Here is a 26,726-nt window from a genome sequence, read left to right on the forward strand (position 1 = left end):
GATTAAAATGGACGCATGGATAAAACTAAGTAAAAAAAGGAATGGAGTTTGTTTAAAAAATAAAACAATGGACTAAAACTACAATATTCATCCAAAGAACCAAAGCAAGTGGCGTTGATCTTGTAGTAGTGTAAACTCCAAAGAAATCAACAGTCAAAAGGTGTGTGAAGACATTGTCCAACTTTTCCTGGTGTGACCTACATCAGTCCGTGCGTGTGAGTGTGTGTGTGAAGGCGTATTCCTGTTTTCACAGTGACAACATGGAACAAGTGGCCTTCACGCACAGCACGCTCCATCTCTGGTGCCCTTCTTCTTGCAACATTCTCACAGACTTACAGCATTGCATTTTAAAATTAAAATACTACTAACACTGGGTTTCTTCAATCATATTTTCAACAGCCCAAAAGCCAAATATATTGCATGAGCATTTGCTCTTTCTGAGGCTTTGTGTATTTACTCTTAATTGTCAAATAGGAAAAAAGCATCCCGGACACACGCTCCCTTGTGTCAACAAAGAAATTCATCCTGCAAGGTAACAGTCTCCCCTCTAGTGGTCAAGCCATGTATGACAGCAATGACACAAACGGACTGACTTTTTTTCAGAAGATGGAGTGTTTTTTTCCTCTCGAGCCAAGTTAATTAAGTTAGGGCTGCTGTTGTAAAATTAGCACGTTATAAGATTTTGATATTATTAGGTACTTGAGTAAACTTAGTAAACTTAACATCGCTCTGGTACATTTTACAAACATTGCACATTCTCTTCACCGCATGTGACTTTTATTTAATGCCTACTTTTTTAAACAGCTACACGTACTTTCATTTGAAACCAAATTCCCCAATATACTAGCAGCTCAGTTATTTTTTTTTGGGGGGGGGGGGGGTCAAACACTGAACCGGCCCTCCCTCTGAGGTCCGTTACCATGGTGAGATCCTTTTGGATTTGCACATGATGAATAATTGATAGACACCAGGCCTCCTCATGTTAGCTTGACTCCCGAGCATTTGGACTCTGTCTGGAATTACACAACGAGTGAACTAACAATGTGTGGCATGTGAGTTGGATGAGTACCACTACAAAAATGTATCTAAAAACATGTCTATTACTGACAATGACAACCATTTGCCACATTTCGCAAAAAAGGGGGTTAACAAAAAGCCGATGTGGGTCACCTACTTGTGTGCATAGAAAAGAAAGATGGAGCAGCCCACCTGCTGCCATCTGTCACTTCTCATTTTCCACAACTCACCAAAGTGAGATGAAGATGTCACAAAAACACTTGCTGACACCTCATTGTGACCTCATGATGTTGTCTTTTTGTTTTTTTATGGGGGGTAATACTTTGACTGGTCACTCCAAGTGAGATTAACAAGGAAGTAATAGTTGATTTTGGCAATGAGCTACGGTTTGTCATGATCACCATCACCATGGAAACGGATATATTTTTTTTATTTGACCGTTTTGGAAGGGGAAAAGTGGTCAAAATCCACACATCTCATATTAAATACAATTGGGTGTTTTTTAATTAATAAAAGAAATGTTTTATTTTTTTCATAAACTCTTAATCACACTTTCACGGTGGATTATGAATAAATACATTTCAAATAATATTTACATTGAAAAAAGATTTCGTTGTATTGCACCTAAGATGCAAAATGAATGGCAAAAGGTGCACAACAAAACGCTAAAGCACTTTTCTTTGTGTGTGACAACAAACCGGGAGCTAAGTGAGCAAAATGACTCACAAACAAAGTTAAACAAAAAGAAGAAACTGACCTGCACAGGCGGCCACCGTCGTCATTTGCGTGGCTTTCAAGCCTTAATGGGACACCTTGAAGCAAGGAGGTCTTCTTGGGCTCCACTTTGGTTCTCCATAGCTCCAGTTGGTGGCCTTCAGGTTCCGCCCTCTCTCCGGGCGGCAAGCTCGGGTTCACCTGAATAATGAACAACGAGGGGCGGGTCAGAGAGGAGGTGCTACAGCATCATCTTCGGATTGGCCGCCACCAGTGTGTCATCCAATTCAGCAGATGGTGCCACATGACCAACTTCTTGAAAAGGAAATCATTTATTTTGGGGAAGAAAGGTGAGAATGAAGCTTTTAAATGGCCCAAAAGATTTGAAGTGGCATAGAATTCAAGATGTTGTGGCCAGCCATTCAATCAAATGTGATGCTTGCGAGCTGCCAAATTGCTTTTGTCCATTGTGCATTGCACGCACCCGCGTACTCGGGATGGGTGGAGTGCTGGGGCAGCAGGTGTTTGAAGATCACGATATGTTTTGAAAGAATGCCCCAAACGGTTTTATTCCAGCTATTGAACCTCGTTAAAAAATATATATTTTTAAATCCCATTGTACTTTTTAATTAGATTTTTCTATTTTGAAAAAAAAAAAAAAAACCTGCAACCATATCCTTGTAAGATTGACTTGAGTCTCATACCTGTTTCAAATTGTGCCACGCCGGCTTCCTTTCCGCGTAGTGAAGTCAATTACAGTTGTCTTTAACTTTAAGCACAATTTAGCTTTTTATTTTTAAACTTTTATCCAGGTACAATGTTTTATCTAACGTGAATGAATTCTGTTATTTCCAATGGGAAGAATCTTTCAAATCCGCTACAGAGGTTCCACTTCAGTGTATAAATAAGATAAATAAATGATTGCATGCTTTCCCTTTTCCTCAGATGTCAAATATTTAAATGTGTATGCACACTAGTGTATAGAATCCCCAATGCATCCTGTTTTCCTATTTATAATTTGATTTTTTTTTAAATCTGTGGAATCACTTTAGTGTCTGAATATGAATGAATAAAATGTCATCTTTGTTTTGTGGCTCACAGAAATAACGAAGCTCTATTGACCTCAGGAGAGACAAAGGAGGGAGGGGGACCAGAAAAAAAGAAATACAGTCATTCCAAGAGATCATATTGTTGTCCATCCCGCCTTCTTCTCCTCTTCCTCCCCCACCCCCTTCTCATCCTTCCTGTTGCTGGCTCGAGTCCAGCGTTCCACAAACACACACTCACAGATGAGAAGACGAGAGAGCAGCTGACTGACAACAGTAGGTGGCTCGTCTATTTATTGACCTGCTGGATAAGCAAAAGGTAAGTCGTTCGTTATTAGGATTTATATGCAACTGCAATGCAAACGATGATTGGTTAGTTAGCATGTTTTCACCTTGATCCAAAACACAAACGAGCACAAAAAATAAAAAAAATAAAGTGATGCACGACGGTGTGTCTCCTTGCGCCATAAATCATCATTACGGCTTATAATGGACAATCGGCGCGTGTCTAAAATCAGTCGTGACACGTCGACATTCAAATGAGATGTGGTGGGTGGACAATGGACACATTCTCGTCCGCCATCGGGCGAGATCCACAGGTAGAATGCGCGCGCGCGCGCGCGCGCGTCACGGCTGGGCTCCCGATACCCAAATGCTTTGCTACTATTAATTGTGTCATCTTATTTGTATTTTTCAATCGTCCCTCATGCCGTTTGTTCCCTTTTTTTTTTTTTGCCGCCACGCCCCTCGCGTTTCACGAGTGGACAATACTGGTCCCACACCTTCCAACAGTTGCCATGGTGATTAAAATAAAAAATGGATAGGCAGGACCGTGCGGGTGGTTGCCACAGTGACGTCACGTAGGTCGATAGGAAGTCCTCATGTGGGTGCATGCGACTTATTCATATGACCCACTTATGCGTTCATTGGGGAGACTATGACGTCACGACACGATGCAGAATTGTCTGAGCCATTTTTCCAGTGGACACACTTTGTTCTTGTGTCATAAATAGGACCATAAAGATGTGATTAAATACTGTCTGAGGGTGTGGCCTCATGAAATGCAATTTGTATACACGAAATATGGGTTAAATTTGTAATCTGTTAAATTAGGTTGACATGCTATGCTGTAAAATTAAATAAAACCAAGGGGTATTTTAGAAAGCTTTGCCTCAGTAAAATCATCTTAGCTTAATGCTAACAGTAACAAACAATGCTAAATGCCATTGAGATGCTAAGAGTAACCATCAATCACTGTGGAGCAGCACATGTAGACAGATACCACACCCCCTTGAAGAAAGTCTCTCAATGTTTGGGTTGTTGGGCTTAAAATTCTGTGGTCAAATAGTCAATGATTGTCAGCAAAAAAACCCCCACACAAATTCATTCTGGAAAAAACTTTTGTTCTCGAGTTGTCATGTTGCCAAAAGTAAGTGGGCAGGAATGTTCCTGCTACTGATGTCACTAAATGGCCCTAATAGAGTTAGGGGGACACAAACATCTTGTTAGGTGGATGAGCTTAAATGGGTTAGTCCACCTACGGACTTCAAGCAGGACTCTTGACAAAATGTTTTGAGCATTACTTTAAAAAAATCACATTTTTCTAATGAGTATTTGATATGAGTGCTGCACTTTGTGTGCATGTGACCTGCATAAAAATAGGCCAAGGTTGCACGGTGTCCTTAGGGAGGGTGCGAGTATTCATTTATTCCAGAAAAAGAGAACATTTTGCCAAAGCATTCAACATCATCAATCTGAAAGAACAAAATGGTGACCATGCATGGCATTATTTTTCTCATTTGATTGCGTGGAATGGATCATCTATGAAGGTGTTGAATTTGCTTCTTGCCTTGGGGAAGGGTTCCACTCACCTCTGCCAAGTTCTCTCTTGATGACTGTCTCTCAAACACATCCTCCTGAACTGCAATGAAGCATTAGTGGAAATTCCTTCCTGTGAGCTTCATCTTTATTACATTAGGAGCAAATCGATAAAACCACTCAGGGGGTGGGGGGTGGGGGGCGTGATCTGGTTTTGCATATCATAGCCATTTTGATTGAGAACATTGAAGTCTATTTTCTTCTCTCTCTAAGTGAATGAGGAATGACAGACACCAGTTCTGCCTGTAATCTTGCTTTTTGTAACAATGTGATGCGTTCACTTGCCATTTTATTCAAATTTTTATACCTCAGTGTTGAATGCGCAAGGGGACTTGCTTCCCAAAATGCAGTACAAGCGTAGCAATTTTTCAGTTTTACGTTGATATTTGCTCCCCTCACCCTCCCGTTTTTTATTGGTCTTTATCAACAGTTGCCATGGAAACTACTTCTCTCTTCCTCTCTTCGCTCCTCATGTGTGTGGCGGGTAAGCATACACGCACACATAGTTCTGTTAGATTGTTGACTAAATTACAACTTAAACTGATTAATAATTAAATTGCTTCATAAGATAAAAAAGTAAAAAAAATACATATAAATAATTTTATAATTGCATAAAAGCATTTTAGTTTTTGTGTGTGGTATATACTTAATTATGCCCTTGATAGGAAACAAACACAAAACACAAGTCCCAGGCATGCATGTATGCAGATTGTCCACAAGGAGGCAGCATTGCGTTATAAACTGACTCCTTGAGGTTTTTTTTTTGTTTGTTTGACTGACACACCGGCTGAGTGTTAGGAAGTCACACAATGGTGACATTTCGATATATCACATCCTAGATGTCTGATGTTGTCTTGTTAACTTGTCAAGCACCACACTGAGAATCTTTTTCTGTTTTATCTGCGGCTCGTGTGGATGGATGACTATCAGCCGGAGCAGACGTTGATGTACAGGGTGAGTCTGTTTACCAGTTTGGAAGAAAAACATGGGTGACGTCATTACATCAGCAACATATTGGCAAAAAAAAAATAGAACGTGAGAATTTGTGTTTTTACAGATGAACCGGAGAAAGAGGAAAACCCTTTTATCTATGGTAAGTATGTTTTTTTTTGTAATTTTTTTTGCATAATGTTTCTTGCTAGTTGTAGTACAAATGCAATCACTGGGTCAAATTCTCAACACAATGCACAAGTCCGCCCAATTTGGTTTACTTTTAAGCCAGCAGTTTTAAAGTGTAGCACAATACAAACATCAACGATTGAGATGTCAAATGAAATGTTTGCTTTGCTCCTCGCCAACTTGCTTTGTAGACTACGAGAGCCTGAGGATTTGCGGACTGGCCTTAGCTGTGGTGCTGTTCACGCTGGGCATCCTGCTTATTCTCAGTAAGTAAACCACTATATGAGTGTGTGTCTTTGTTATGCATTATGCAAAAGTGAAACAATCACAGTCCGGCTAATGGGTTGCCATTCGTTTCAATGGGGAAAGTTGCTCGGCGCTATCCTTTCTTCTTGTTTCTCTTTCAAGGTCGACGGTGCCGCTGCAGTATCAACCAGAAAAGCAGGTATGCCGCTATGCCCTTCTGAATGACAAAAAGTGCTTCAGTCACACCACTTGAGACATGTGGTTACCATGGCAACCTCTCTTTCCATCTGCAGGGCCCCCAGAGATGAGGAAGCGCAGGAGGAAAACCTCATCGTCTCAAAGGGTGAGTTGCCCCTTTCCACCTGCCATGTCAGCTCCCCTCACCTCACCCTTGACATCCACAAATTGAAAATATAAGTTCACTTTAGGGAGTTAAATTATAAATTACTACTCCCATTCCAGCCGCAGCAGCTGCCAAAGAGACTCCAGCGGAAAACTGAGGCAGCTCCCCTCCGCTGTCAGCTCGCACTGCCTTCTGATTTTATTTGACATGAATCCACGGCATCATAGCTATAACTATTATAAGTGGTGACACATCAAGGTAAGGGTATTATAAAAATGTGTACATAAATCATATATACCCTGACGACAAACCTTTCGGCCCGTCGTGCTTCGTCGTGATCGTAGCAGTCCTCAGTGCTCTTGTCTCTTCTTGTACCTTCATAAAGTCTCCCGATTTGATTAACACTGTCCATGCTGTCGCGGGTAATAGCACCTTTGACACAAGATGGTCTTTAAGATAGAAAGTGTGTCTGCGTGATGTGCTTTCGTTTGTTTTGTACACCCAGCTACTGCTTTTTAGAGTTTAACATTTAGGTAGCAGTTAACAATCATGAAATCATGCTTACGAATGGTTTATAAATGGCTTACATATATATTATTAAGCCTTAATAAACCAATAGATGACATGGAACCACATGAATCTCGACTGAAAAATCGGACTGTAAAAATTACTTGGAAAGCCATGCCGTCCTTTTGGGTGGACCGCCATCTGCTGGACCTGATTTGTTACTGCAAGATTAGGCCTAACAAAAAAGCAGCGATGGTGGAAGTAGCTTGTACTTGCCAAAAAGTGAGCCCACACAGATGATTAATGTCGCCAAATAGTGTCATGCTTAACTGTTTATCAAGGCTTCATAATGATGAACTATTTATAAGCATTTGTAAACTCTATAAATGTAGCGTGTCAATGGCTTTACTACGTTCTTTATGTTGTCAATTGTCCTTGAAAATGTTTGTTGTACTATATAGTATTTAAGCGTACAGAGAACTATATACCGGTAAGTTGTATGTATGGAAGTGTGTGTCTTTGCATACATGTGAATACATATATGCATGTATGTGCGTAAGCGTGATGTATGAGACAATCGGACCTGCTTACATCCACTGCAGAGACGTCCTGTGGAATTTACTGCATCAGCTGTCTCACTGCCGTCCACTTTTTTGCTCCTCCCCTGATTCTTGAGGGAACGTGAATTCCACATGTACACATTCACTATTTATTTTGTACTTGGATTTGAGTGAGCCTGAAAGGTCACCAACAAAACGTTCACACATCTGATTGGTTTGAAGAGACACCCAATTGTCCAATCGCCGCATGAGGCCTTGTTGTGTTGCAACATGTCATACTTTTGGCATACAATATGAATAAATGTCTCAAGACTCATAGTCATGCCTTGTGTTTGTTTTGACACAGTGTTAGGTTAGCATATATCTGCATTTTATTGTGTGTATACATCCATACATTCTGAGCCAGACTTGATGTAGCACCAAAAGTGACCAGTGAGAGGCAGCATGTTTTCACAGGACAAGGAGCCAGTATGTAGAAGAAGAAAGAGAAGCAGCCAGAGGCAAACTGTGAGTTAATCACTCACTATATTGACACTCAGACAGCCATTTTTGTTGCGTCTGCAAGGCAAGCTTCAGGTCACTTGCTCAATGTCAATTTCACAGTCGTGTAGTCTGTGGCTTCACTATACAACTTTATTGATAGAGTGCATTTCAAAGCAGCTGCCGCTGTAACAAAGCGCTTTATAGTTACACATTTTAAAATGAGCTCTGGGAGACAGCAAATTGGGGTTATGTGCTCCCTCTTACGAGCTCCAGTTGAGAGGCGAGTGTTAGCATTTTGGACGTTGAGGAAATATTGGCTGACTCCAAAGTGCATTGAAGTAGTCTTACCGAGGAGTGGCCTTAAGGTGAACGCATCATTTTTGCACACCTCCTAAATAAATAATAAATGGAGTAAGTTTGTGAGGCAGATACTAGAATTTCAAAGGTTAGCTTAGCTCTTTATTGGATTCAGAGTTCAAACTTTATGACCCTATAAATATATGGGTTGAGCCGCTGTAGGCGTGGAAGATACTTGGGGGTGGGCTGCACCAGGTCCACACTGACCAACACATACCTGAGCAAAGGACACTTGCACAACAGGTGAGTTTTTCCTCTTCCTTGTATTTAAAAAATGAAAGGCAAATACATGACTCCTTGTAAATTTCAAGTTTCTCATGTTTTTAACATCGACCTGCAATCGTTGACCCAAATATGGTTCCTTGTCTTCTGCAATTGACTGGCGACCAATTTGGGGTATACCCCGAAGTTCTCGTCCAGTCAGCTGGAACAATTCTGTCTTTTCATTTAAAAAAATAGAATCAAATGAATGCTCCTTTTTCTTTTTAATATCTCCACAAGCGCCTTTTAGCTCAGTTCCTCAGCCGTCCGATTGAGCAAGGTTCAAGGTTATCCGACATTGCGGCAATGCCTTATGAATGAATAACTTTTTAGAATGGCCTCAAGGAGAAGACGCACAAATCACAGTAGCTTCAAAGGGATCATTTTGATTAGTCGAGTTAATGATTTGACATCTATAGACTTGCTCTTAATATGTGTGAAAGGTTGAATTTGACATCACAAAGAGCTCTTTGAAAGTTCCAGTTGCAGATTTCAACTTAGTGTTTCTTCCCAAACCAGCTCCATTGCAAATACAGTGACAAGCCAGCAGCTTTATTACTGTACGCAAAGACCTTTCAAAGAACACCCACATCATCGTTTCACATAGCAGCAGTCAAGTCTTTGAATCTTAACTGGTTAACTGCAATGTGGATGGATCACCGACTGCTGCTACTGAATGTCTGCGTTGTTTGTATCTACAGTTTGGAGAACTCCACACAAAAACGCAACATGCCGCCGCCTCAAGGTAGGTCACGCAATGGCGACTGATTTAAAGGAAAAGGGGATAAAAATGGGAGCGGGGGAATTGGGTGGCACACTTGTCATTGGCTAGCATAGTTTGAGCTTGAAAGTCTGCCTAGATTTATTTATATAATCTATAATATGTTGATGATAGCTCAATGACGTTTTTTCAATGTCCTGTTCCACAGGTGCCGTAATTGACCCAGATGCAGACTTTGTTTATGGTAAGTGAGAGACATTTGTGAACTTTTGTGGAATTTTGTAAAGCTCATGTTGACACTGTCCTACTTTCATTTGCAGACTACCACACGCTCCGTGTCGTCGGCCTGTCCGTTGCCGGAGTTATTGTACTACTTTCAATCCTTTTGCTGACAGGTAAGTCATTTTATTTATTTCTTTACACTTTATATGACTGGTAGTCAGGTAGATTCCTCACATCTCCAAAACTATCAGGGAAAAAAATAAAACTCATTTGTGTGTTGTGAAAAGCGTAAGCCATTTTTGATATAGATTCTGTTTTTAAATATTAGCATGTAGCATTCTCTTGTTTTATCCCACATTGAACCAATGAACCACATTGAGCACTCTGGCTTCAATTTCAGCTCACCCATGACCCCAAATGAGCACCTTTAATATTCATAACATTTGAGAAATAACATGCCCAGGTATTTAACACAACCATGTATTTCTTTTCATCCAGGCAAAAAGTTCCGCCACTGTTTAACCAAGTCACCTGATCGGTAGGTGGTGCAGCATTCCACACAATAACTGATAGGAAAACAAGTCTTTATGAAATAAAATGCAAATGTTTGCATGTTGAATTCAAGTGGATTAAGGGTCATTTCATAAAATAACACATTCTTATTGTTGACAGGCAAGACAGTGACACGACGTTGAATGAAGTGTTGCAAACATGAAGATGAGACGCTGTGTGCTGCTGACTGCCAAGATTATGAAATCATTTTAAAAAAAATAAATAAATGAAACACTTCTGTTTCTTCTTAAATGTTTGAACTACAAAAATGGGGTATCATTTAGTAAGGGTTTCAAAAAGCTTTCAACTTTGTATTTCTGCAAACATGAAAAATATGCAGGACAGCACTCGTGGACCTGTTCCGGGTTTGGTCACCTTTGCATTGCCACTTACACACCTACATGTAGTAACAATGCTGACCACAGGAGGGCGCGTTAATACCAGCGCCAGAAACGGGAAGTGGCTTCAGGTACTTCAGTCCACGACAGGTAAGGCCTACACAAAAGTTGCTTTGAGGATTAGACATCCGGATTGTCGATTCTGTTTAAATTACACAACTGGGGTGTGTAAAGGCAAACTTGCCTCCCCTAACGTCTCTTTTACTTACCCAACTGGTGCAAATGTCACTTGATCGAGTCATCGGGGGAAACATTTGCAAAAACACGGCGTGGCTGAACACGCGTGCACCGTTTGATAACTCCAAAAGAAAAAAAAAGAAAAAACTGGTATCTGTGCTGCATTAATGCGTGCTCTAAAACGAAATGACTAAATGTGACGATCTTTCCTTCCGATTTGACCAGTTGGTTCCCCGAGGCTGGATCAGCTGCTTTCCATAAGGGCTTGAGTTGAGGTAAGCACGAAAAAGCCATTTAGCTGCAGATAACATCACTCCACAAACACAAGCACGAGTGGACAGGTGTGAGAGCGCCCACCGCTTTGTCTTCCCACAGCCATTTCGACTGGCAGCCGTGCTGACAGCACAGCACAAACAAACAACCTGCTAGATGGATGTGACGTGGCCTTTTTAAGGCACCTTCTTTTCCTGAAATGTGTTTGCGATGACAAACTTGAAATCTTTTCGGTGAGATATCAATCCAATCATGTCTTTATATGTTGTAGTAGTGCCCAGCCCCCCCCCCCCCCCCCCCCGATTATTTGTGGATAATCAGAGACACTTTGTTAACAGCTACATCAGTTGCAAGAGGGTGTGAACACTTCTGCAACCTCATTATCTCTTTTTTTACTTCGTTTCAAAAGTATTGAATTGCTAAAATGTGGCGCCTAGGGGTGTGTAGACTAATTCAAGTAGGACAGTGAATGCAGCGATCAACTTTTCCCGTCGTGTTGTTGTTTGTGTTTGTGTTTGTGTTCGTGTTTGTGTATGGTGGAGGTCAGCCAGTAAGGCGCGTCAAAGCGTGGGAAAGCGATAAGATCAGAGAAGCGCGGCTGAGGATAGCAGCTTTGCCCTCAGCCAAGCTCTGCAACATATTTTTTTCACACACACCTGGTAGAACGATGATAAAGTCAGTTTCCAAATTAACTGTCGTCTGTAGCTGTCCATGACGGTTGATTGTGAGCATATAAACATTCACGTTCAAATAGCACTAGTCCTCTACAAGTATAGTTGACTTAAAAACGATTCGGATGATTTTATTTCTTCCAGCTACTTGATGAAATCAAATTGACTAAATGCAGCATTCCTTTTTTTTTCATCAATGTTTCTTAAATTGCATAATGTTTTTCATCATTTGTTTTTAGTAACAGTACATTAGAGGGATAAGAATTTTCCACCAATGTCCAACTCTGGTGTTTTCATTTGTCCTCCGATTGAGTGTAATTCATGAATTTTGCCAGTTAGTGTGCGTTTTTGCTCGAAGGCGTGTGCAAAAGTGTGTTTGTGTGTCACTAAGGGGCGAGAGCAGCGGGTTAGTCCCACACAGCAACGCCTCCGTGCCAGCAGCCATCTTGGAAGCGTCGGTATTACCCTGGCACGTCGTTTTTGTGTCTGCACGCGTGTGGGCGTTCTCCCCGTCTCCGATTCCTGTCGTTCCTTCATCTCCATTTTTTTTTTCTACCCCCCCAAATGTCTTCCCCTCTCTGAGCTCTCTCCCACAGTGCATGAGAGGACGCACCCTAGCTCATTTGAATGAATTAACACGCCTTTCCCGTGTGTCTTACACACTCACGCATACGCCGCAAGCATCACGCAGGCTGGCTTCAAGCTTCGCCGCCCGCCGCCCGTTAATGTGCTGCAGCAAAGCGTGTGCCGTTCATATTTGCCTAATGTGGAGCCTCGTTGGAAGGCGCCGCCATGCACGTTTGCTCTGAAGATAATTTTTTTGTACCTTAGGGACACAAAAGCTAGCTTAGCGGCTCACTGACTCATTTTAAAGCATCACACGGTCGCGGTCGTTGGCGACGGCCCAATTCCGACCTTGTTGCGTTGTCGGTAGGTGGCGTGCGCATGAACGCCGGCGACATTAGCGCTAATATGATCCTAGCGTGTTGTTGGGGCCTGAGGGGAAGCACTGATTGTCTGAACGTTAGCATCCACAATAACTTGTCTCATCACGCTCACGTCTTCAAAAACATCCACCCCCCCCTCCCCTCCCTTTTTATCTGCATCCCTATCTCCAGGCAACCAGCGATGGCGCCACTGATGGAGATTTTTTTTTTTTTCACTCCCAGTAAACCCCAACGCTCGTCTGTGACACTTTCTAGAGCCACTTGGCTTTTCGCAGGCCCCATGTCAGCTCCTATGAAGATCTCTGTCAGACGGAGAGGATGCAACCTGCTTGGTGCTGTCAGGCCCGCTCACTTCAGCGCTTTGACCAGCATGCTGTCTCTTGCAGCTCTGGTCACACAATTCCAGCTCAGTGTTGCGTTGGACTATTTTTTTCTTAACCTCATAAACCGAAACAAGCCAGAAGTCAAATAGAGCGCACTACTAGTTGCAACCAGCAGAGGCGCTGTTGATCCTATTACTCACCTTGATTACATTGGCTGTGTTGGTGCGTGGGTGTACGTGTGTGTTCCACCTGTTACGTAATGGAGAGTGGAGGCTGCCACACTAGAGCGGCTCTTCAGTGGGAGTGAGAGAAGCCAGAGCTCAACTCAGCTCTCTTCCATAGTTTTGTTTAGTGTGTACATGTGGGTTGGTGCATCTCAAATATCACATTTCAACTTTGAGGTGAGCGGGGAGGCTACGGTCACATTTGTTTTGGTTGTTTTATATAAAGAAGTAGATGGTTTGTTTTGTTAAAAAAGAAATAAAGTTGGGTCAAATTGATCCAATAAGTCGGTCGACCCAAATTGATTGTGGATGCAGATTAATGACAATACCAGCCACTTGAATCAATTTGATCAAACTTTGGTTTGCAATGTAGTTTGGACAGAAAATTGGGTTAATTGAATATATCCATCTAAAAGTGACAATGATCATGTTGATGATTTGACAACAGATACATTATGAATATAAAACTCTGCAGGTTAAATGATTGCTTCTACAACAGCCCTAGTAAATCACAATGTCCCAGCACAGGTGAGCTCGTTTTAGAAAACCTGCTCACGTAAGCGCCAAACTGTAGTCTACCTGTCCTGGATCGGGTTCCAATATGGATCCTGGATTGCATTGCGCACGCTCCAACGCTCGCTCATAGATCGTAAAAGTCGCCATGTGATTATTTGGAAACGGACTTAAAAAAAAAAAACTTCCAAATGAATGGTAGAGCTGACATTTCTGTACTAAAGCGTGCGTCAAGTGCGCGCAAAGCAGCTTTCCGTGCGTTTGCGTTCCATCCGCGATGCGCGCGTCTGGTTCGCCACGTCTTGATTAGGACACCGGGGGTGGGGCGACCGTGCTCCGTCCCGGTAAGGGGAGGGGAGAACAGGCAGCAGAGGCGGTACTTTCTGCGCGGTTGGGTTGGCGGCGCCGGAGAGTGTGCGGGACCAGGGCTGGAGAGATCTGCCGGGGGAAGCATCAAGCCAAGAAACCAGTCCAGTCCAGCACGGAGCCTCGCTTGCCTGGCAGAGCCGCTGCGCCGTGCGCTCTTCTTTTGGAGGGGGGCTGCACCACATTCCTGTGAACTATAACTGCTTTGAATGGCATGTGGCTTGTAACTTTACTTCTGCTGTATTCTTTGCAAGAAGGTAGGCCATGGAAATGGATTGATTGTGCCTCTCCAAGTGTTTGTCTGCACGCTTCACTCATCACGTTGAAGTTATCCGTGCGCGCCGATTTGATTTCAGTCAAGCACTACAAAACACGTATTTTGGGAGATGGACTGCTAACTTTCTTGATGTTTTATTGCACGGGTGCTCAGCTGCCTCTTTTAGGTTTTTTTGTGATATTGATCAAGACGGCGAAGGGAAGTTAAAAACACTCCAATCAATACGCACTGCGTTTGGTGGAGTGCGTAAAATGACCAAATGGCGCAAATAAAAAGCGCATCTCGTTCATTTGGGTGGCAAAAGACAACGAGCATTTGCATTTTTTTTTTTTTTGTTGCCTGTTTAATGTGAATATGGAGGCTGTGAATAAGCGGGGCTAGGCTGATAAAGATCACCCGAGGATGGCGCGCGGGTTGATTGTCCACCCTCAGCCTTTTGTGCATGTTTACGCGTGAGAAGCACAACAGCAAGATGTTTATACACCTTTAGAGTAAATCTTATCACTTGGGGGAAGAGTGGGTGAAAAAGTTGGGGGCGCTCCTTGAGAGGTGTTTTTGGGGAATTTATTTTTTTGGGGGGGCAAACGGTGCGTAAAAGCCATGATTGTGTGAGCGTCCATGCAGCAACAGCGTAGGGGTCATTGCGTTTTGATGGGAGATGTGTGAAATGATTCCGCAAGAGAATTAATTAATTTTCGGAGAAAACATGCTCAATGTAAGACAATGCTTTGTTAACATCGTTTTTTTTTTTTTTTTTTATTGATTCACAAGCAAACAGGAGTGAGCGCATGCAGATGCAGTCGTTATCTGCCCTGCACTAATTATTCATCCTCCATTTTCTGTGGCTCCAGATTCCACTGATTGGCTTCGCTCTAAATGCTGCAGAAAGGAGCTTCATGCTTCTTGCTCGTATTGAAAATCCAAAATGCATTTTTATTTTTTTTTACGTGATCGTGTAGGCCCCTGAGGCGTGTAAGCTCTTGGGAAGAAAATAACCACCCGTAAATTTGTACACTTTGTTTTTGCGCACGGCTCGTATTTAAATGCACTGAATTTCAAATGACATTATAGTGTGTGTAGAGGGAGGGGGGGGGGTCAGATTTGTTTTTGCAGTCCAAGTAAAAGCGGGTGTAGAATGCGTGTTTTGTGGTTGAGGTCCTCATATGGCCTTGGCAGTGCCTGCTGTCACACAGGCTGCAGTGTTGTTTGTTTCTTTTTATTGGATTAAAAGGTGTGTTTGGATCATACACATCAGCCCTGTCCCGTGACTGGTTGAGATGTACATCGTGTGTGTGTGTGTGTGTGTGTGTGCGGAGCAAGGCTGGGGGCGTCAAACAGCCACTGAAGCGGAAAGAGTGCCTGAGATGGGAGAGATGGAGATAACGCAGTGGGAAACAAACTTCCATGTTGTTGTTTTTTTTTCTTTTTCCAACGCCTTGTTCCACTCGCTTTTGCACGATTCCACTATCAGGGGCATTGTGTGCGTGCGTGATTTCTGTTTGATTAACTTAATCTCACGAGAAGCAAAGGCAGATGCATGCATCAGTACTGCGTATTTTCTTTTTTTTTCTTTTTTTTTTTTTTTTTTGGTGCTGGGCCGCGCCTAGAGAATGGCACACAGTTTTTTGCTTGTCTCTTCATTGTTCATTTTTGAAAAGCATGCAAATTCATTTGTTTATTTTGAGCACACCTGCGTCTGTGCACGTTTGAGGAAAAATGATATTTTACGCATTTAGGGGAGTTGAATGCGTTCGGGCCTGGCAGGCCACACTCGAGCCTTGTTTTTTTTTTTTTTTATATATATATATATACATATATTTAAGACGTGTTAAAGTGCACTTTGAATACAATATTTTGCGCTGTGGACTCTCAGGCGGCTTGTAAGAACAACAATTTGGAATAAAATGGCCTGCTGTGACGAGAGCCGTGTGAGTGTGTGTGTGTGTGGAGTGGGGCTTCTCTTTGCCATAATTATTTCATCAATCGACACCATTCCAGTTCTATCCAGTTTCACTCAATAGACCTTAATTGTGTACGACGACTCACGATCTCATAATGTAGTGAGTAATTTTGTGCATTTCGTAAACTATATTTTATCCTCCATTATTGTTTGTATCTTCTGCTGCAATGTCTCATTAAACGGCATCCTCATTCCCTTCCTATCCGTGCAAGTTGATTCAAAGTGAACCAGCGGTGTTTTCCTTCCACGCATGCGTGTTCACATGCAGAGTTTGAAAACACTTAATTGCCAGATGAGTCACGACTCGTGCTTTGGAGGCTGTATTTGACGACGAAGGCTTGGAGTGGCTTCTTCCTAGAATGACTTTTTATCGTGATAAAATAAAGTTTATTAGCGGATTGATGAATTACGCACGATGTCATACGAGAACATGACATTACAAAGGCCCTTTGTATAGCTCGTGCCGCTGCAGCTGTCAGCTTCCACTCAGAGAAAGAAAGAGAGAGAGAAAAAAAAAAGGAGCAGCTCCGATGTGGACGTGTCACTCTCAGGTTAACTCGTCGTCTCGGCTTTCTTGGTCAAGTGTTGGCGCGCTGCGTTTGGCAGCTGAATGGTGCTGGAAACCGCGCACGCGCACACACTTGTCCAGCTGACCGCGCCAAGCCGTCTCATAACTCAGTCTGAACATTTTGTCTTGAAAGCAAATGAGCACGATGACCATTCTACATGAGCTGTTTTATTTCAGTCAACAAACAATCAGCTGATTTGCTGAATTTAGTACTCGCTTGCAATGAGCCCAATTACGGTGGCTGATTTGACATCTTTAAATATCTCCACTGACGAAAATGTTGAAATGCCACAACCAAAAATGATTGCCGACCGATCAGGCTCTATTTTTATAGTGTAATTCCCCACAGAGGCGATCGAGACATGATATAGGAGGGCTGCGCCGCTGTGGGAGTGGTCATGCTCTTTAAATACGGTGCGCTAGTAGCACGCTAAAGTCTTGACATAGCGGAAGCCCGTTTGGCTGTTTCTACTCTTATACCTGCTGCTAATTAAAATTAAATTTATTTGTGGATATATATATGTATATGTGATGCTATATTTTGCCAGCCAGCGAAACACATCCCTCTCCTTGAAAGATTGACACATCTTGACAAACATCAAACAATCACGCCACCTCTTTGTGTTTTCCTGTTCCGCTCACCGGGAAACGATTTATGACCACGTCTCTGACAGAGCTCTGGGGAAATAATAATAATAATAGTAAAAAAAGAATATACCGCTTCTACAAATCCGACAATCAGTTCAGCGGCAGAAACCGTTCTTTTGAAGTGGGAGTTGTGAATATTTTAAATGCTGAACTGGCTGTCTAATATTTTACTGACATGGCACAAAGTGTTTACAGGGCTTGTTTACCACGGTGTGTTCCAAATGTACTTTGTGTATATGTTGGAGGCAATCGTGAGTGAGCAGGAGGGATTTATTGCACGTGATGAATCTCACTGTTGGTGTGAATGGATGGATGTCAGAAGATGAGACAGAAAAGGCTGCATTATGCAGAACAGCTCACCAAAGGCAATAATAATCCTTGCTCCTCCAGCATACATATTCATAGGCCATTTTCATAACCATTGCAAAAACAGTGCAAGAGGGAAAGTGCAAATATATTTGCGCACACTCTTTAAAAATGTGCATGAAATAAAAAATTAAAAAATGGTATGAAAGGTTCACCCAGCGGCGACTTCACCTCCAATGACTTTGACCTTCTTTATTGCAATCATGGCATCCATGCTTGAAGAAAACAATCAAAATACAGTTCAGGAGGTGTGATGGAGGCTCAGGGGCAAGAAAAGGGCAAGTGCGAAACGCTACAACGATTATCGTATTTATGATCATTCTCCAAAATGTGACCTTAATCCTGAAAAATGCAAACTTTCTTGACCTTATCTGTACCGAGCGACAACTAGGCTAAATGTACCAAAAGTATTGAGACACTTAAGTAATAAATTCATCAAGCTAGTAAAGGTTTAAAAAACACACACCGTAAATACTTCATCCAATCAAATCAGTTTTTACAACTGCAGTTAAATAATGTCTTGTAGCAACCCTAATCATCGTCCAATCAGATACTCCAGTTGTTTTATTCTTTAAGAGGCTTACTTATATAGACGTACTTTTATTATATTTGTGGCTAGCGATGGCGGGCCGTGCCCAAACTCTAATTCGCCGTTCTGTTTTTATTTGATGTTTTTCAAAGTTTACTGCGAGGGGACACGTGCTTTATGTTGTCGTTATGTTGGCACTTTCCCCGGAGGCCGTAATCTGCGGAGGTCTCCCTCCCTTTCCGTGCGTGTGAGTGTGTGTGTGTGTGTGTGTGTGTGTGTGTGTGTGTGTGTGTGTGTGTGTGTGTGTGTGTGTGTGTGTGTGTGTGTGTGTGTGTGTGTGAACTCGCTGACCTGGATTCATAGCCCAGGACAGAGCGATTAGCTTTGCCCATCATAAGCTGTTGCTTTGTGGGAGCTATTTGCCCTACGCTTAAGCGTCCCCATTTTCTATTTTGGGCTATTTTGGACGACATCACCGGACGGTTTATGGTTTGTTTAGATTTCAACAGATTATGGCGTTTGAAAGCGTATCATGTCTAAGTACCGCTTGCTGGACAAATCTTAACTGTGAAAAATGGTGAGCAGCTTCAGATGCGCGGTGCTCTCCGTGGTGCTGAAAGTGCAGATCGGCTGGCTGCAACTGGATTGAACTTGACCTGAATTGAGATTTCGGAGCGCTAAAAGGATCTGTTCCACTTTCAGTGGCGGAATGCCGACACCTGGTTGCTACCTGACTGCCTTTTTGTATTTATGCACGTTTGGCTACTGTATTTGTTTGACCCTAATTTGCATCCTACCATTTTTACAAGTGAGGTCCTCATCCCAACAAGTTTCTCGCGTCACATCAATCATATCCCGTTCTGCTTAACTCCAGTGCATGCATCAGAAGTGGAAAGGTTGGACGTGGGCCTCCAGTGATTACTGACTAGATCGACCGTGTGTGCGGTAAAACAGCCCTTTAACCCTCTAGAATAGATCCGCCCCTGCCTTGAGTAGAACGCATTCAAAACCAAAGCAAGAGTAAGCGGTAATAAAATTTAAATGATATATTCTCAATCATCAATGTTTGAAAAACAACCAATTTTTTTTCTACTGGTTTACCTCATTGTCTTATTTCCTTTTCTGTTTCTTTATCTCATTTTTTTTGGTCTGATGTTTTATATCACAAAATCGTGGCATTCGAACAGGGGTGTGTAGACTTTTTATATCCACCATACATCCTTTAAGAGACTGATAACGATACTTGTTATAAAACGTGCCGTCATTGGTTCTTAAAGTAAAAACGAGATAATGCGATAAAAGTGTCAACATGTCAGAAATGTCCTCAAATCATAACATTGGAAATAAAAGCTTTTCATTGTCTAGTGACAGTGAGACGTGTGGAACATATGTCTCTTGTAGCAAAACCATTCATCCCGGCCGGTTCTTGCTATCAAAATCTTCAGCCTTTCACTTAATCACTGGTTATTAATGACACTCTTTGATGGCCACGAGCTTCAGAAATTAGCACCTCAATGACATGAGAGAGAGTCTTTCAATCTCCATTGATGCGTTTTTAGCCAGCACCCTCGTCTCTCCTGAGACATTAAGAATTAAAAGATAGCGCTAATCCAGCCATTGTTGTCACAATCCAGGAAAAGGGGATTAATTCACTATCATGGTCTGAGAGGAGAATTCTCCCGCTCCACTGGGGAGGGGCGGCCTCGTCTTCTGGCCCGAAGCCATTATTAATTGCATTTATTTATTGACGTATTTATTGATTTAAATTTTGGGGTTCTTTCATTTCTTTCTTTTTTCCGTCCCGTGCAGACTCCTAACGCTCATGTCCCTTTCTGTCATCCAAACAGTCAACAGTGAGGATGTTGTCTCTACGCGGCTGTACTTTGTGAACGCCTCCCTGCAGCGGGTGACCTTCTCCAGCTCCGTGGGGGTGTCCCTGCCCTGCCCCGCGGGCGGCGCCCCCCATGCCGTCCTGCGTTGGTACCTGGCCGCCGGAGACGACATTTACGACGTGCCCCACATCCGCCACGTGCACGCCAACGGCACCCTCCAGCTCTTCTCCTTCTCGCCCTCCGCTTATAACAGCATCATCCACGACAACGAGTACTTCTGCACTGCCGAGAACCAGGCGGGCAAAATCCGGAGCCCCAGCATTCACATCAAAGCAGGTAACCGACTGCTCGTTCAAAATCAAACATCGTATTGGTTAGCTTCCAAAACCTCAAAAGGGTAACCTTTTTGGTGACGCTCCTAAAATGAGTATGTACCTCACTAAAATTAACCAAACTTGGATGCTGCTGACCTGTCTGCACTCGCTGTCAAGGTCAAAGCTAGCGAGGGAAAGTGTTACTTTTCACACACAACACACACACATGCGCGTGTGCACAAACACGAGCTCATGCCAGCATGTCTCCTGCCTCCCAGTTTCCCAGTCTGTCCATCTGTCCACCGACTGGAAAGTCCCTTAACCACACAATCTCACACACGCACACACAGGAACACTGCTCTATGCACACAGAGAACCATTTTCCTCAAGCTGGCTCTTGGTGTGGAGCTGCCAGCTCTTTGTCGGGGTGTTTTGGCAAGGAGACTTTGAGCGAGTCAGCTGCAGACATTGAATGATGCGAGCGCAATCATGGGAGGAAAAAAAGCAAAATAATTTGGAGCGTGTTGATGAATCCTGCCCCGAAGAGACAGACATTCAGCACTTCTTAGCACATGCGCTTAAAACTGTGCCCATATGGCCCGCATGTTCCCAAGGGGGAGGGTGTGACCTTCTCGCAAGCCTTCATGTTGGGATGACCTTCCCTCGCCCAAATAATTGCACCGATTAATCAATTGAATGCTGAGATGACCGCTTTTGCACATTTTCCTAAGCAAGACCGGCGCTCTTGAGTGTGCGCCTCATTACCTTCGTACACATGCACGCGGTTGCCATGGGCGATGTTTGCGCTTAGGTGTGGCTGGCCCCGCCTCAAAAGAAAAATTGGCCCCGCCCACGCTTGCTGTTTATTAGCACCGCTGCAGGAATTTCTGGCTGTTTACAACAATTTCCTGTTATTGTCTGACACGGAACAGAAGAACTTCAAATGTTAGACTTTATCGGAATACAACCCCGATTTATGTGGGTGTGCACAATTATGCAAGTATATCATTGAATTTTGTTTTTATTCCGTTTCAACGTTTCTAAAGAATATAAGTAATTGGCAACACGTAGAACCAAAAAATGGAAGGGTGCCTACCAGATTGGTCAGCATTAGCGTGCTGAACCTTTGGCGGTGTTAGCCTCATGGCCCCTCTCCAAAGTCGGACACGCCAAGCACCTCATTCTCCTTAAAGAGGATTATACAGGGCATTTTTACAAACCGTCATCACGTCACTGACGGAATTCGAAATGATCAGCGCAGGCCGCTTTTCCGTTCACTTAATAAAAAAAGCAAACAAACGCGCAGCCGTTCGTTTTCTTGATCATTTGCCGTCTCTCTTTCTGGCTCTCTTTATGAATAAGTAAATGCAGTATTTGGTTTCCCCGGCGTTAATTATTGAAGCGACAGTGATACAGGACTTGCCTCCCAGTGCGCCCCGTGCGCCGGAGCCATGTTTTAACTCGTTCCTAGGCAACCGGCCCGCGTATAGTCAGGCATCAGTAACATCCTAATGATTCTGCGGCGCGTACGATGAGGGGGAGTGCAAGTTCCACACAAATCAGCCCGGGCCGCCATTTGCATTTTTGCATTCGTTTGTAGAGAATTTCACAAGGTTGCAGGCGGTGGGTGACATTGACCGGCGGGCTGCTGCTGCTGTTGCGTTAAAACATTTACAAGCTGTCAAGATGATTTTAAACACTCTATGATGGGCTCAAGGGGGATTGGGATTTTTTTTTTTTTCCTTCCTACTATTGACGAACGGCAGCGGGGTCAATCAGAGAGTAAATAAATGATTGAAAGAATTAACCGTACCGCGGCAGCCGAGGCTACTCAGTCGATCGGCGGTATTGATCGGCAGGTAGATGGTATCAGTGAAAAGCAGCGGCAGCTTGAGATGAAGAGCCGGCCGGCCGGCCGACGTGATTGCAATTATATGTTCCTTTAGCTTTGAAGTGTTTACAAATGAAGCGTCGGCTCACATTAGCGCTTCACGTGTCGGGCTACTTAAAGGGAAAAAAGTGAGCTGCTCTCTCGAGGATGTGTTAAGGTTGCGATTCATTTAGGGCCATGTCCCATTTGTACTTCTAAGTCAGAAAGGCTTGCTTTGAGTAACTCTACACAGGAAGAAAAAAAAAGGTTGTGATGAATTGACTCAATTTTATTTGGTCAAGTGGTTGCACAATTTTTTTTAATTCACCATAACGGGCACTTTAAAAAAATATCTGGATCCAAATGATTTTATTTTCAGCAATAACTTGACAAAATAAATGGACTAAAATTCTACTTGAAAATGCATCTGGATTTAGATCATTTTATTTTGTGCAACCATTTTTGGTAAAATAAAATTTAGTAAATTCAACAACAAATTTCAATGGAAAATACGAAGTCAGATGTGAAAGTCAGCTTAACGTGACAACTTGGTCCATGGCACAAGTTGTGCACTAGTCTACAGAACTGAGCAGAAATTGAATTAATTCAATTTTCTTTCATAGACACCTCGGCTAAACACGCTTGTCATATTTGAAGCGTGCTATATCTTCTCATGCATTTCAATCACAAGAATCAGGAAAACTAGATTGCGGCTCAATTTTAAGTTCACAACAAATGAGATGAAGTCCCAGGGTTAAAGGGTGGCAGAGTTACTTTGAGGCAAAAGACTCTGTAACATTCAACAAGGACGTTGCCTTTGGTTCCACTGGGTTCCAGTTGACAGTGGTGGCTGGCATAAAGCATTATTAATGACCAAGGAAACTGGCCTTCAGGCTAGGCGTTAATTATATCACCGGAGAGCTCGGGGAGAGCGCAAACACATCGGAGGGCGGCGCGTGTGTGTGATTTGCATTGTTAAGCCATTACTGTCCTCATTTTGGAGGGAGGCCTAGCTGCTTGAAGAGCAGTGATAGATTAGGATGCCGGCAACACTCGCCAGCATCAGCCTTTCTTGGGCCCATTTCATTTCTGTAATTGTGTTTTCCTCATCTTACACATTACTCAAACCACTCCCTTTTTTTGTCTCGTGTCGAAAGGTAGAGGGCAAATTATCGTTGACCTTTTTTTAGGAACGGTCGAACAAAACAATGCTCATCATTAGCATCAAGTTAGCTTGTCACGTTAGCAAAATTATGAAACGAGCGCTCATCTAGCATCATGCTAGCTAGCATCCACCTTTAGCAAAATTATGAAAAGAGCGCTCATTTAGCATCAAGCTAGCTAGCGTCCACCTGTTTTTGCAAAAATTATGAATCCTTCCTTTTGCTTCGATGTTTAACAACTCTGAATGTGACAGAGTTAACTGCGAGTATAATTTGCTTAGCTACAGGCTACTGTTTTTGTCATCAAACGGCATCTTAATCACCGCCACCCTAGCTGGCACCGATTCAGCGCCCCACGCTTGCCACGCCGCATGTTTCTGATGCCTGGCGCCTGCATGTGACAGTGGCGGCGGCGGCGAGCCGCGCTGTGCCCCTGGCCGTCTCAAAGCATCTGCGTTGTCGTTCTTTGAAAGGCTAAAGGCCACTCGCCGCGCATCTCCTTCAACGCAACTCCCAGTCGGCCCGCTTTACAATCACGGCGACACTGAGTTGGACGAAGGGCAACAACACCAGCTCGTTTGTTTACAAGACCAAACTGTGATTCTTTTTCGATCACAAAACAAGCCAGAACTCTCCTTTTAATATTTGTATTCGTTTTCGATGATGTCTATATGCTGACTGTCCGAATGAACATATCTATCTAATGGCTACGGTTGTCCTTTTCCATTTCCACACCAGTGTTCCGGGAGCCATACACAGTCCGTGTGGCCGACCAGCGCTCCATGCGAGGTAATGTCGCTGTCTTCAAGTGCCTCATCCCCTCTGCTGTCCAGGAGTACGTCAGCGTGGTGTCCTGGGAGAAAGACACCGTGTCCATTGTCCCAGGTAAGGAGCTGCTCCAGTCACTACATAGATTATTTTTTTTTTGGGTGTGTTTGAAATGCCAGTAGAGTCAAACAATGTTTACTGTCAGAGCAAAAGAGAGTTGGATCAGCAATTTCAAAATAGGATTTGACATCAAACCCCGTCATGGAAATGAGCTGTTCGCTCGCTGTAATGAATTTCCCTGGCATATCCCGTGTTGTCAGAGCCCGCAAGATGGAAGGGGAGGCTTTAAAAAAATCAACCACTCAGTCAAAAAGAAGATGAAATGGCCTTTGCCTGCCTGCCTGCCATGTTGTTGGCTCCTCACTCGCCAACGGACGCCGCTCTTGTTAATAGCCGTGTTCCGCTTATAAATCAGGCTTTGGATGTATCCTGAGTGTGTGTGTGTGTGTGAGTGTGAGTGAGTGAGAGAGAGGCCACGAGCGTGTTTGTGTGTGTGGGCCCGAAGGGGAATGTAATTTGATGAGTGATGGATCTTTTTAGCTGCTCATCACAGCCACCACAAAGCGAGCATACGCACCCCTGACACTCACTCGGACGATAAGAGTGTGAAGGCCTCCTACACGTTGACACCGTGCGTGCGAAGGTTTGCGTGTTCCGCAGTTAACATTTGCTCCGCCGAGCGACGGCAAATTGTTGGGTGTCAGATGAAACTGTTTAGGTCGGATGATATGTTGCACTCCCGCTGCCCTTTTTACTCCACGTCTGATACCGAGCAGCCCTTTCATCACTCAATAGTCTGTGTGTGTGAGTGTGTGTGTACTCGTTCTGTCGTTCACTCCAAGCATTCATTGATTCAGCACAGCTGTATTGTATGTGCGTGTGCGTGCGCGTGTGTGTGCGTATACATGCATGTGTGTGTGGCCCGAGGGGGGTTTCCAGTCTGGATCGATAAAGCTTGCTGTTGGATTCCCCTCTCTCTTGTCACGGATCCCTCAGTGTGAGAGTAGTGAGACTTTTTGTGCGTGTGTGTGCCGCTGCATTGTGGCTGTGTGTGGTAAGAGCTCAGTGGGAGTGTTATTGATCAGATGTTGGATTACACATTAACATATGAACAAACAGGAACGTTACACACGCACACAATTTATATTACGCTCCAACTCGGCTGATTAGTGTAAGTGTCATAAATAAATGGTATTCTCGTTTTTTTAAATATTTGTTTGCATCTTAATACACTTTGGTTGCAGCAGTCAACATGATTTATTCTGGTTAATTTATCTTAATTTCTTGTATTGGATTCAAATAAATGGTTTGAATTTATTCAGGGCAGCACAGCACAGCACTTTGCGGCGGAGCTCACATGACTCGGCCACACACCTTGCATCCATCCATCCATCCATCCATCATGAGCAGGTTTGTGTTTTTTACCGGCGCTCGAAAAGCTCCGCCGGTTGGCCATCTATTAAGAGGCGCGTGTACGCCAAGGTGCGGACTTGACAGGATGACACCCGTCACACGAGCGGCCGGCCGTGTTGGTCAATAAAGGCGACTTTGAGCGGGCTCTGATGAAGTGGCGGGCGGCGCTTTGCTGACAGCTGCCCTCGCTGCGAGACGACCCCGCTCGGGTGTCGTGTCACTTTTTGACAGCCAAATCTGTTTGCATTGGAGAGTTCACAGAGCAATGTATGTGTGAGTTGCGGGGGGGTCAACAGATAGACGCAGAATGTCGATGTCGGCCCGTTATCTTTTGCTGCTGCTGCTTTCTCGTGCCGGTTCGAAAATGATCATTTGTCTGCTCGTCAGAGTGTTGACGTGTGTGTCTGAAGGAAGTGTGCGTGCGCGTGCGCGTGCGTTATTTATTAGTAACCATTTCCTCCTTCAACTTTAAAACGAGTGTGAGTTTCATCTGGTTGCCGTGGTTACGGGTGCAAACTGGCAGGCAGAATGAGGAAGGTGTGAGGATGCATCGCCGCTTGATTTATTTTAGTGCGTCACCATGGCGCCATTCACTTGTTCCATACCGTCAGGGAAAATACATGTTTTGAAGATGTGTTGCTTTGTTTGGATTAAGCAAATATTGACCACTCGGTTGATGATTATGACGAGGTTGCTGATAAACGAGTAATGCTGGCGACAAGGGAGCGTTGTAAACCGCACCTCTTATCAGTCCACGGCGGGTTATACTGCACATTACAACTCACCGCTTATTCATTATTCTCCTTTTCAATTATGCCTTATCAACAACTTGTAAATTGCACCGGCGGTCAGGGTGGTCCCCCAAGTCGAGCGTTGAAATGATCCAGAATAGCACAAAAGCGCAAATTCTGCGAAAATAGTTTCACTCGCGCTATTCCATCTCCTTCTGCATCACAAAATGATGAGTGGAAGATACCAAGGCGGCCGGGGGGCAGCCAACTGATGCTTATGCAGATGGATTGATTTTTCTTAAGTTATGG

The 26,726-nt window shown here is 43.6% G+C and overlaps 2 protein-coding genes and 1 long non-coding RNA gene across 5 annotated transcripts in view; all 3 read left to right on the forward strand.

Moving 5' to 3' along the window:
- The first annotated feature begins 2,878 nt into the window (after positions 1–2,878).
- fxyd6 (FXYD domain containing ion transport regulator 6) lies at positions 2,879–7,748 on the forward strand. Its single transcript, XM_049724816.2, has 8 exons — positions 2,879–3,096; positions 5,086–5,139; positions 5,586–5,609; positions 5,713–5,748; positions 5,966–6,040; positions 6,183–6,219; positions 6,314–6,363; positions 6,483–7,748. Exons 2-8 carry the CDS (start codon positions 5,091–5,093, stop codon positions 6,518–6,520), a joined length of 309 nt encoding a protein of 102 aa, XP_049580773.1. The 5' UTR covers positions 2,879–3,096; positions 5,086–5,090; the 3' UTR covers positions 6,521–7,748.
- Positions 7,749–8,935: 1,187 nt separating this feature from the next.
- LOC125971810 (uncharacterized) lies at positions 8,936–9,647 on the forward strand. The gene is made up of 3 exons (XR_011087082.1): positions 8,936–9,276; positions 9,461–9,496; positions 9,573–9,647. It is a non-coding gene; the product is annotated as an uncharacterized lncRNA (long non-coding RNA).
- A 3,059-nt stretch (positions 9,648–12,706) lies between these two features.
- Positions 12,707–26,726, forward strand: part of dscaml1 (Down syndrome cell adhesion molecule like 1) — a 57,741-nt gene continuing 43,721 nt past the window's right edge. Inside the window, exons 1-3 of one of the 3 annotated variants that reach the window (XR_007482618.2) lie at positions 12,707–14,175; positions 20,114–20,434; positions 24,184–24,330. Coding sequence is in view for 2 of the 3 variants with exons in the window: in XM_049724815.2 (XP_049580772.1) it covers positions 14,133–14,175; positions 20,114–20,434; positions 24,184–24,330 (511 nt within the window). In the remaining variant the exon portion in view is untranslated. The remainder of the gene's footprint in view (positions 14,176–20,113; positions 20,435–24,183; positions 24,331–26,726) is intronic. The other 2 variants (XM_049724815.2, XM_049724814.2) reach the window with 2 other exon arrangements.

Source organism: Syngnathus scovelli, chromosome 7 (assembly GCF_024217435.2).
Source record: "Syngnathus scovelli strain Florida chromosome 7, RoL_Ssco_1.2, whole genome shotgun sequence".
Classification (NCBI taxonomy): Eukaryota; Metazoa; Chordata; class Actinopteri; order Syngnathiformes; family Syngnathidae; genus Syngnathus; species Syngnathus scovelli.

What these genes read in the sequence shown, in the direction of transcription:
- fxyd6 (XM_049724816.2), top strand. Translation starts at nt 5,091, where the DNA reads ATGGAAACTACTTCTCTCTTCCTCTCTTCGCTCCTCATGTGTGTGGCG. An exon ending in AGCAGACGTTGATGTACAGG is followed by an intron (nt 5,610 to 5,712) that starts GTGAGTCTGTTT and finishes GTGTTTTTACAG; the next exon opens with ATGAACCGGAGAAAGAGGAA. An exon ending in AGTATCAACCAGAAAAGCAG is followed by an intron (nt 6,220 to 6,313) that starts GTATGCCGCTAT and finishes TTCCATCTGCAG; the next exon opens with GGCCCCCAGAGATGAGGAAG.